This window comes from Aptenodytes patagonicus, chromosome 18 (genome assembly GCF_965638725.1).
Source record: "Aptenodytes patagonicus chromosome 18, bAptPat1.pri.cur, whole genome shotgun sequence".
Lineage (NCBI taxonomy): Eukaryota > Metazoa > Chordata > Aves > Sphenisciformes > Spheniscidae > Aptenodytes > Aptenodytes patagonicus.
The window spans coordinates 2,914,466-2,926,504 of NC_134966.1; the positions used below are offsets into that span (position 1 = coordinate 2,914,466).

The window sequence follows — 12,039 nt, forward strand, 5'->3', positions numbered from 1 at the left end:
ATTATAAAGCTCTATAGTGGTAAACACTTCCCAGTATGTTCTCTGGAGTTGTTCTTAATATTTATTCTTTTCTTTCCTCCTAACTCTCAGCCTTTCTTTCTGCACTAATAAGTGTGCAGCGGTAGATGCTGGCTCCTTCTGGCTTCCCACCCTTCATGCTGTACCAGACACAGGACACTGTCTTGATTGCCAGACAGAGAAGTCTGGAGAAGTAGATGTTTTCTACATTTAGATCAGTTTAAATACTGCTGCTTTTCTTTTCTGGAAGACCAGTAAAGCTAGTAGAGAGGGGACGAAAGGGCAGCAGGCTATTCCCATGCAAATCTGAGAGTATAGACTGGCTTGAACATCTGAGAGGTCTTAACCTGCTAAACAGTATTACGATACGGTGCAGCCTATATCTTAACCTGTAGTTCATTTTGTTGTCTTAAAGCAAGACAAGCTGATGACCGCTGTGATTCTTTTTCTTTTTTTTTTTTTTTTAAACTGCCAAAGGGAGGATTATCAAACTAACAGAACCAGCACACTGAGCTTTTCCGCAAGGAGTTTGTTCAAAGCCTGGCCAGGGCCAGCTCTGCATTTGGCGTGTTGGTGGATGGCCAGAAATGTGAAATGAAGCAGAGAGCTTGCCTTCTATTGGGGAGACGGCGCAGCACGCTCTTGTGTAGCTGTGAGGCTTGGAGAACCCATTGATGTCACATCTGGATGCTTCATCCTTTCTATGGGTGCTGTGTTTGATGTTATTGCAGGATGAAACAGGGTGCTAGAGTCCCACCCCTTCCAAGTGTTGAAATGTAAGCGAACACTCAAAAACTTGGCTGCCGCAGCCAGAACACTTTGTTCATGTAACTCAGCCGTCTCCAACGACAGCCCATGCAAGTCACCTGCTCTCACGGTGCTTGGTCCAAGACAGGACAATGTGTGTCCTGGTCAGCCCTACCCACTGGGAGGCTCTGTCCTGTGATGGGGAAGGGCAAAGGCATATTACCTTGCCGCAAACCATCTTGAAACAAAGTTCGCTAGCAATTTCTGAGGGGTGCCAGCACAGCGTGAAACAGGTAGTGGACAGCCTGCGGCAATCACGATTTGCCCTGCTCACAACAGCGTCTGCGGCTGTTGCAGAGGAACTCCAACGGATGCATGTGTTTATTACTAACGTGTGCTGATTTCTCCTGCCTCAGCACCGGCCGGAGATTGCCTTTTCATCATTCGTTTGAACAGTGCCTGCTACCACAGGGGGAGAGCTTACATCAGAAATAATTTCTTCCATCAGCTTCCTATTGTTGAAGCATTTGACTCTTTGCCAGGGTTTCAGACCAGAGTCAAAACATAGCTGATATAGGCAGAATTGATACAAATGAGTAGCTGCGCCCAAAATATGATGCATGGAGGCAGATTGAGCCCTCTGCTGTAGAAATACATGAACTCGGAGAGTAAAATAAGGAGACTTCACTCAATTCAGTAGTCAGGGCCGGGTCTTTGCCTGGTCCTTGGAGCAGGGGAAATAGGGACCGGCTTTCCTGTTGCCAGCTACCCAGCTCCAAGAGGATGTGCTCCACACCATGAGCAGAAATACCACCGTGCCTGGTGCTTTCTGTCCCTCCAGTCAACCGGGAACCCAAAAGTTATGAGTTAAACTGGGACAATCAAGATTGCTTCAAACGGTTGGAAGCCCAGTTTCTTTAGATGGTGGAGCTGGGCATTCATTCATGAAGTTTAAAAATCCCAGCCTTCATCCCTCATGATGTCATTGCAAGCAAGATGCCCTTGCTCAGCCCATAGTCAGTGTGCCCAGCTTTCTGCTCAGCCATGTTTCTGGTGCTTGGGAGAGGGTCTCTGTGCTCAGGAACATCCTCCAGCCTTTCACCTGCTGGGATGTGGTGTGGTGACTCTTCTTTCTGTCCCAGGGTCTCCTTTTGCCCGTGCCAGTTTGAAGAGTGGGAAGAACGAGAGCTCGTCCTACTTCAGGAGGAAAGAGAAAATGTTCCGGTTCTTCATTCGGCGCATGGTGAAAGCTCAGAGCTTCTACTGGATCGTCCTCTGCGTGGTCGCCCTCAACACACTCTGCGTTGCGATGGTGCACTACGACCAGCCGGAGAAGCTCACCACTGCGTTGTGTGAGTACCGGGGACTCCACCTTTCCTGTAATGAGGTCTTGCATTTTTGATCACTCTGAGCACTGCTGTCACATCCCCATGAGGTCTGGTTTTCAGCTTCCTATGCCTCCCTCAGAGGAGGGTCAGAAATGCATTAATGAATGGTTCCAGTAACTCAAGAGTAACTGAGTCATACAATTCAGAAAAAATCCACCAGGACATGATACTGGTTTGAGATGGGAATGTTATCCTAAACATTATCTGAAACTTCAGATTCAACCACATTTAAATCTTGTAACACGGCAGGAGGATTTGTTCTGGAGCAGGCTTTATGAAAGGTGGGGGAATGGCTCTGTACTTGGGTAAAGGCATGTTTCTCTGTCTAATCAGCATCTGCCCAGAGAACTGCAGAACTTGTGTCACTTTGCGGCTGATCTGCATCTGTGGGCGATTTCTGTTGTGGACATACTTAAAGCTCTGCCAGCTCTGATGTCCCTGGGATAGCAGCATGTGCAGTGGCCAGGGCTACCTGGGAGATAAAAATGTCTGTCTGTGCTTATAGAATCATACACTAATTCACTACAGTTGTAGCAATTATTGTCATATTCTTTAAAAGGTTGCAACTTTACAGAAGGTCTTTTTTGATAATCGTGCCTTCCTTACTAATGCTGTGTGATTAGATGGGATAGATGTCATGATGACCTTCTTGAAAATATGTGCAATAGTGATAGAAATAATACCATACAGAAGATTATACTACATTTGTGCAAAAGCTTTTATTTTAGCTTGGTTCCCGTGGTCACCTATCAGTTTAGGCTTCAGATAGTGTATAAGTGCTTTTGAAGTATGATTTTTTTTTTTTTTAAATTGCATATTATTTTGTCCTGTGATGAATAATAAATAGAGGCAGCTATCTGCAATCAGAGCCTTTACACATCACAGCGTTACACTGAGATTGCAGACTTGTTCATGAAGCCTGTTCTAAAAAAATGTGGAAGGTGAGGGACGGAGCTTTTTTGTTTAACTTAATGCAGGTTGTAGGCTATGACTCCTAGAGCTGGAAAACTTGTAGAAATTGGTAAGGTAAGAATATGGTGATACTGAAAGTGGGACACTGCAAGTTTTTCCTTCTGAAGGGAAGGGATGGAGAGTTTGTTTCTGGAAGACAGAGCCATTGCATTGGCCACTTCTGACTCTATAAAACAGCCAGGAACAAATCTTTTGTTCAGCACTTGATATTCAGATGTGGGTAGTTCAGAATTTGTTAAGTAAAACTTCTGAAGCAAGCGAACAGAAGACTAGGAAAAAACCTCAAAATATTTCAAACAGTCTAACTTAATAATTTTGGCTTAGATCATTAAAGATACTTACCCACCTAATTTTCCTTGATTTCTATATAAATTAGATACTTAAATATTTCTAGCTCCAGATCCTCAGGTCTTACCTTATTATAAGGAAACAAACTTTTGAAGTTTTTTTTCTAATAGACCTAAAAGGTTAAGAATACTAGCTGCTTTGACTTCAAAAAAGTCCCTATTAATGTTTGCTGAAATATTTAATACCACCAGGTAAGCGGAGCGATAATGAGACATGCATAAGAAGGACAGGAATTTCATTCAACTCTGGGTTTTGGTTGGGTTTTTTTTTTCAAGATTTAGACTGAAAGGAGAGACAGACTACACAGAGAAGTCAGTCTTGCTTATTCATTTCCTAAATTTAACAGAGGAAATAATAAGCTAGATTGGCAGAGTAATTAGAAGTTTGAGGTTTAGGATTTCCTCTTGAATTAGGACTAAATGTCTAGAAAAAAACCTACTTTAAGTCTTTCAACTTAAAAAAGAAGGCTTCAGATTTACAAACTCATATAAGTTTCAGGAACACCTTATGCAGTAACTTTTCTAGGAGAACATAAAGAAATCCTGAGCCAGCAACTTCTACTTAATGTTCATATGAGAGGTGGAAGGGATGTTTCTGTTGATTGGAATTAAAGGTACATCTCCAGGTGGGAAACATATCTGGGACAGAGGCCACAAATTAGGATCCCAACCTACCTCAGCTGAAGACAAAAAACGGGAAGGTTGACATTGTGTGATGCCTGGGATCAGGGACTGGGGTGGATCCTTCTTTCAGGAGCTCTGCATACATCCGTAACACCCAGAATTGTGAACTGGTTTCAGAAACACTTGGGTAGCATTCTTTAATTTCTTGGTGCTAGGGTACCACCAAGCTAAGAACAAGTGATCCTATTGACTTAATTTTAATGGAAAAGTCAGAAAAACACCAAAGAACCATGTGTTCTTGGGAGTTAAATCCTCAGCATCCTCCCAGCCATACCTGCCTTCCAGTGTCTCGTCTGCCCTTTATATGTCTTTGCATCATTGCACTGCCATTTACTTGTAAGACTTGAGTGTCCTTTGTCAATAAGGAAACACCTGTCCAGGTGTTTCACAAATCAATCCCTTAGATTCACTAAAATAAATACTGGTGGCTACAGATAGACACTGCTAGAAACAACACTAATTGGTGAGGGGCAACACAGAGATGAGTCACAGACAAAACCAGAATATCTGAGGAATCATAGGTTTTGTCGATGTTCTCGTATAGGTATAAGCATTGGGTCTTTAAACAGAGTGGTACAAGATTAGCCACCGTCACACAGAGAATAAAAGCCAGAGATGCAGAATGAATGGTCATCATGGAAAATCTAAGATACTCTAGAAAATTTTCTCTTGTTTTTGTTTTTTTTGGCTTTTTTTCCCCCCCAAAGATAGTTTTCTCCAAGACAAGAAGCAGAGGTGCCATGGGTTCATTCTGGGGAGGATTGTCTCTGGTCTGTCTTATGGCATAGTGTAATGAAAACTCTGGAAAGAAACCTATTTTAATGTAATTTTAGAATAAAGAGCTTCTGAGAATTGTCCGCTGAATAGGCTTACAGGTTCAGCCTCTTAAATTACAAGAGTTCTGTACCTCCAAACCGTCCCAACTTTTCAGGATGGTGAGCTGTAGTATTGTATTCATGCCTGTCTTTGCACTGGTAATGACCGAAAGTTTCTGCCCTCTTTCCTGGTGGATGGTATAGTTTTCATAGCATAATCTTTCCTACTAATCTAAAGATTAATATTGAATGCAGGGAATATTTTACACCTTAAGGTATGTGGGACTTTGCGTGGACTAACTGGTTGTTTTGTTATTGCAATGATGGTAAGACTGGACTTGGCCCCTCTCAATCCTGCATGCACTAAACCACAGCCAGCCTGATTAACCCCACAGCAAACACATTTGTGAACGAGCCCAGCTGTGGTTTAGCCCTCGAGGAGTGCTCCTTAAAAGCCCTGTTCTGCCCAAGATTTGTGCACAAATCCGTTAGATATAGGCAGAACAAGATATCACAAAACCAGGGGATTTTAAACAGCTCCTCAAAATACTTGGCAAAATCCTTTAACTGTAAGAGTGACAGAATTTAAAAATGGCTTTAAAGTTAATCCATGATGAGTGAACTTCACTACAGAGGAGCAGGACTTGGCTAGTCTGACATAGAGCAAGAGAGAAGTAGCCAACTCTAATTATGTTGTTTCATGGAAGGTGCTTAGGAATGAACTGATGAGGAGTTTTGTGAACTGTATCAGCGGGAGAGGAGTGTGTGGTAAAGTCTGGGAGGATCCGCTAAACCCTGAAACTCTACCCAGGCACCTCTAATTCAATTAGACCTGTCCCTCCAGGGAAAAGTTTAATTACATTACAAATTAATTTTACTTAAAGAATGGTTGGTAAAAGCGTATGGGTCTGCATTGATTTATTTTTCCCTTGGTCTTTTCTTTTAACTTTTCTGCTGTTGAATTGTTCTGATTAGCTTTCTCTGCTTGATATTCCATATTGCTGCAACTGCTTTGAAAAAGGAACTGTAGGAGCTTTAGAAAGTGGCTTGGGTTGTCTTTAGTCTTATTGAAAGAGCTGATGAGAAATTCTTTGAATTCTTGGGGTATGGTGAAGAACAAGACATCCTTTTTGCCCCTGTAGTTATCCCCAAATTAGATCAGAGATTTTCCTTCTCTGCATGGAAAGGACTCCAGTGCCACGCTGCAAGAGTAGTTTTCTCATACTGCACATGGACACATGGCATGTTCTGCTCACCAAAGCATGGACCTTTGATTAAATAAGTTGCAGTTCCCTATAAAACTATATATTTCGTGCAGCCACCCATGATTGTCATCTGTTTGTGATAATTTTCACCGCTGCTGGTATGCTCAGAAAAAAGAGACTTCTGTCAGAAGACAACTCTGTAATCTAGCCTAGAAAAGCTTCACTGAGATCTAGTAGCAGCAAAGATGCATCTTCAACTGTAAGGGCAACAAACCAACAAAATCCATAATGTGGGCACACAGTGGAGGTGCAGCGTTAAGGGTTTTTCAGTCAGGACTGTGCCTTTTAAAAATATATGCTGTAGCTTGAACAGAAGTTGCAAGCCCGATGTGGAAACAGGTGAATGCATTTCCGTGCCCTGTGCTGTGCAGGAGGCCGGCAGAGATGGTGGTGGTGGTGGTGGTCTCCTTTTCCTCTGGCTAAAGCTGTGGAAGAAGGCTGGAACCAGGGCTCTCTGGTCTTCCTGGGGCTGGCTTTAGGGACCATGGTGAGAAGGTTTTAGGATTGGATCAGTGAGGTTTCACTTGGGAGACCTCTCATTAGGCTTCCCTTCCCCTGTGGCTGCCCTTCACGAAGCAGCTCTCTCCATGTTTCCCCAGCTAGCACTACAGTGATCCTTAACTTGCTCCTAAATTTATATCTGTCTAAAAGCAAGATCCAGAATGTCTCCTTTCTGATAAATACAATATTTGAAAACAGTATTTTAGCCATTATGGCCTGAGAACGTCTTCCCTGTGTGCTGCACAATGCTGAACCATGTGTTTGGTGCAATTAGGCCTTTTTTGATGATGTTGTGTTTGCCTTTGAAGTAGAAAGCCAGCTCCCTCCGGATATAAATATGTAGCATTTGCAATTGCGAGGAAAAGGCTTTCTGAAGCAAGCATATTTATTCATGTCTGCTGAACATTTCACGTCTGCTTTGTCAAAGAGGAGGAAGTTGTACTTCGCCAAGGTTCTCCTCCTGGTTGGTTTAATGTACGAGGAGGGTGAGCAGAGGAAACCAAAGCGGCAGGCTCGACACCTGCTCCTAATGACATCGGACTTGGAGATGGGGCAGAAATGGAATTAATCCATGGGTGATTGACAGAAAAGAGCCGCTAACTATGTAATTCAAACGTATGGGGCAAAAAGATGCTAGCACAGTCTTTGCCAAAAGCACAAATGTGAAATTAAATAAGAGTATTTGTATCAAACTTTTTTTCCTTAAATCACATTACAAAATGCTTCTGCTTAAGGCAGATTAAATTATATGTGGGGTCTGAATACCAGGAGGTTCAAACAATGAAATTGCATTTTCAATTATATGGGCAGGGCCATGTCAGAAGAAATCATGTTTCTGATCCGTCCGCTGGAACAGCTGATTCATTTTGAGCCAATTCCTTCTGCCCAAGGAGTTCATTTTCCTTGCCTCCTTGCCTCCATCCCTTGTCCTCATAGTGCTATGATTTGTAGCACCTGGAACCTGCTGAAATATAGCTATCGCTGCCTGTTTTGAACTCTGCTTTTGATGGAAGTCATCAGCTTTGAAAGAACAAGTTGGGTGGTTCTTCCAAGAGCAGCAGAAGGAAGTTGTTTCTTGGATGTTTTGAGTTTCTAATGTTTCCTGTTGTTTGGTTGGTTTTTTTTTTTAACCAAATATTTCTTGATTCTGTTTTACTTAGGGTATTTGCTATCTTTTTTTTTCCTATGATATTCTGGTTTTGCATGTGTGTTTGCAGGATGTGTCAGTCCAATGATGGAACATTGCACTGGTTGATACCTGGTTTTTGTTCATGCTGGATGGGTGACTAAACATTAATCCTTGTTTCTTTCCTCCTTTTTCTTCTTTTGAAATGATGGTAATTGTCTTGGCAAAGTGTACTGAGATCTGTTGGTGAAAATTACAGTAAAAAACCCCTACCTAGTATTTTTGTTATTCTGTGAAAGAATATGGGGCGTACCTGAAACGTAACATTTAAAGGTGAGTCTGGTGGATAGATAAGAGGATAAGAATCTCCCTGCCAGAGTGAGATATGAAGCAGGTGGAGGTTGTGCAATGCTTTCTGTAGGTCTGATCTACAACTCCTCCCTACAATTTTAAGTTTTGTCTGCTAACTAAGCAAGGCCACCAGTTTCAAAGCATTGGTTTGATATCAGTCCTTGTGATAGGGAGACTTTACATTGAAGTCATTCCAAAAAGCACCGTCAGGCTTGCTGAGCTCTGCTGAGTGTGAAACCGAAGATGGGAGTGATAGCTTCCCAGCAAGGGAGAGACTCTTGTCAGCCCAAACGCTGGTGCAAGCTTTCCCTCGGGGCTAATGACTGAAATAGGTGACAGCAGCAGCACAAATTTTTCCACGCCCAGAGAAGATGCATCTGCTTTATTGGGGGATTTTTGCCTTCTGTTTCTTACCATTTCCAAAGTATGTAGGGTGCAGAATGGAAGTTCAGGATCTGGCCTGGAAGCTAGTTTAAGCTTCTGATTGACAGGGACAGCTATTAATAATTAAGGATTTTAACATTCTTACTACTTCACAATTGTGGTCTTTTTAATTATGTGCAAGGAAATTTAATACCACTGAACATGTGTTTTTTAAAAATTCTGTATTTTTATATTATTGGACTTGTTAGCCATCTCATTTTATGCCTGACATTGGTTCACCTGGTCCCTTTCTCACCCCCTCTGCACTCGTATAGTCAGATGGATTGCCAGTGTAACTGTGGATAACTCCCTACTCTGGGATCCCTTGTGTTGGAAACAACTGTTTGCTCACTGAGCTGTTGTGTCTGATGTCAGAAAGGAGAGAAAAGTTGTAGCTTGGTGCAGGTGTGAACATGCTTCTCCTAGCAAGTTCCAAGCTCAAAGGGAGATGGAGGTATGCTGCTCCTTCATGTGACCATGCCTTCCCCTGAGCACTGAGATCCAGCGGATGGAGCCTACCTCTTGGTAGGAAAAAGGCTGAGAAGTCTGCGGACCTCATACTTTGCCATCTTATTCCCCAAATGTGAAGAGTTTGCCCTTGATAGTCTCCTTTAACGATATTGCTCCTATTTTCAAGGAGAGTGAGTTACACGGAGAGTAGGTTAATACCCTCCTAGTATTTCCTTCCCTATTGCAAATGTTGGCAGAAGTGTCCTTGTAGGCTCCTCACTGAAATGTTAATAAAACCCTTCTCATCTAGTTAATGCTTCCTGGATTTCAGTTAACATTATGCCCATGATATTTCATGACTGTCTTTCATTTAAAATTCAAAACCCCTTTTTATTTTTTGATCATTGAAGCTGTATTTTTCAAGCAATTTCAAAAGACAAGCAGCAATGCGAGGTGGACCTGGGCCAACCGTGCTCACTCGATATGAATGTGCAAGGCAGTGAATGGAGTGAAAGCCATGCAGCGTGAAAGGACCCTCATTCCCTCCTCTCTTTCCCCACACTTGTTAGCTGAAGCCACGTATTGCAGGAGATGTACAAAGCACCTGGGATTCAACATTTTCTAGCTGAAATTTTCCTTGTTGCAACTTGTATCCGCTGCCCCTTGTCTGTCCATGTGCACCTTCGAGAAAAGTTTGGTACCATCTTGTCTTTATCATTCCTGGAACTGTAAAACTGAAATTACAGAAGATGACTTTCCTGTAACGTCTGTACTGCTACAGCATCCGAGAACCTTCTGTAGTGCGCTAAGCAATGTGATTAATCTCCACCCTTTGAAGTTTGATTCTTGTCCTCATCTTTTCTTTAGCGGGAGAGGTTTGCCTTATGCTATTTGGTTTGTTTTGGTAGTGTAGAGGTTTTTTGCCCTTTTTGTGTTTGTTTTTAACATTCCATTGTTTCTGTTGCTCATTGGCCTCCAGATCTAAACTTGCATGACTTAAAATGCTAAAGGCAGTGTTTTCTGTAGCTTCAAGTCCTAAAAACTTGATCTGGAAACTGAAGTCTCCAGCTATGTTCTTTCTGCCCTTTGTTTCATCATAGGTGATAAATTTTCTCATCAAAAGCTTCACAGCGTATTTCATCATAGAATCATAGAATAATTTGGGTTGGAAGGGACCTCTAAAGGTCATCTAGTCCAACCCCCCTGCCATGGGCAGGGACATCTGCAAGTAGATCAGGTTGCTCAGAGCATCGTCCCACCTGACCATGAATGTTTCCAGGGATGGGGCATCCACCACCTCTCTGGGCAACCTGGGCCAGTGCTGCACCACCCTCAGCGTAAAAAATTTCTTCCTTATATCTAGTCTAAATCGACCCCCCTTCAGTTTAAAGCCGTTCCCCCTTGTCCTGTCGCAACAGGCCCTGCTAAAAAGTTTGCCGCCGTCTTTTTTATCAGCCCCCTTTAAGTACTGATAGGCTGCAAGAAGGTCTCCCCGAAGCCTTCTCTTCTCTAGGCTGAACAACCCCAACTCTCTCAGCCTTTCTTCACAGGAGAGGTGTTCCATCCCCCTGATATTTGCCTGTGATATGTGAAGCAGAAGGAAACAGAACTTGCTCTTCCATAATTATATGGTTATACAGGCATAATAAAAATAAATGTGGCTATGTGCTAACAGTAGACACAACACCTCTGAATTTGAGCTCTCAGAGACAGTGGTTCTGTTGGGTATGAAGGTATTTTTATCATGAGAGGACATTACAAAAGCTTACACCCCGCTCCCAAAAGCACCCATCTTGTGTAGGTCCCAAACATACATTTGCAAAACATTATCTGTGCAATTAAATTAGACCTTTATTATTATATATTATATTATATATTAGGTCCAGAGCTTTCTTTTGAAATTCCTTTACAGAGACGATGGGAATATTATTTAACGCTCATACCAATCTTCCCACAGTACACATGAAACATTGCCTTCATAGCTCTTGAAGGCTGAATACAGCTTGTGCATATAGAAATAATTAGGTGAAACTGTCCTCAGGGTCTTGTTTGCCATTGCAAAGAGATTTTCTTCTGGCAGGAGGCAGTCTGTTGTGAAAAATTACCATTGTTCCCCACATGAAGAGATCTGCCTACCAAGTTCTTGTGGACTAATTTAATCTCTTTTCCTGTTTCCAGATTTTGCAGAGTTTGTTTTTCTGGGTCTGTTCCTTACTGAGATGTCTCTGAAGATGTATGGACTGGGGCCAAGAAATTACTTCCACTCTTCATTCAACTGCTTTGACTTCGGGGTGAGTAGGCTCTAGCTGTGTGGATGAAGTGTGTGGCTCTCCTGTTATTGAATGGGGTTGGGCATTTAAGGGTGAGTATGGGAATCCATGGGAAATGGTGCTATAAGTGCGTCTTCTGCAGGGAGTAGTCATTGTATAAATTAGCTGCAGTGAAACACATTAAGCTTCCCCTAGTTATCATTCTTCTTGAAGAAATGTGACACCTGGGGATTTCATTTCCTCGGCGAGCTACAGGGTGTTTGCAGCATCAGCACCAGTAAATGCTCTGATTACTGAGAGATTCTCTCTCCCATTTAAATGAGGTGATTGAAAGACCAAAACCCCACACATCTTATTGCTCATCTCCCCTATCACCCATTTAATGGCCTTTACCTCAAGACACATAGGCAGCACTTTTCAGACATGAGTGCCCAGAAGTAGAAGTCTAAACACGTGGTTAGGTGACAGGAAGGCAATAACTCATCTTTTTATTGCAGAAGTACAGGCTCTCCCCTTCGTGTTAAAACTATAGCTTTAAAGTGGGAATAGTGGAGCCAGTTTTGACTCCATCTGACAAAGAACGTCGCATGCAGATGTTAATTTATTCATTAAAAGCTACTAGGCTGTAATCTGTCCTCACAGAGGTTAACTCAGCTTCTCTTATCTTTAGCGTGGGCTGAGC

General features: G+C 42.5%; 1 protein-coding gene across 1 annotated transcript in view; it reads left to right on the plus strand.

The window, feature by feature from the left end:
• Positions 1–12,039, plus strand: part of CACNA1B (calcium voltage-gated channel subunit alpha1 B) — a 308,891-nt gene that overhangs the window by 170,950 nt on the left and 125,902 nt on the right. Inside the window, exons 12-13 of the mRNA XM_076355414.1 lie at positions 1,908–2,117; positions 11,266–11,378. Coding sequence (XP_076211529.1) covers positions 1,908–2,117; positions 11,266–11,378 — 323 coding nt within the window. The remainder of the gene's footprint in view (positions 1–1,907; positions 2,118–11,265; positions 11,379–12,039) is intronic.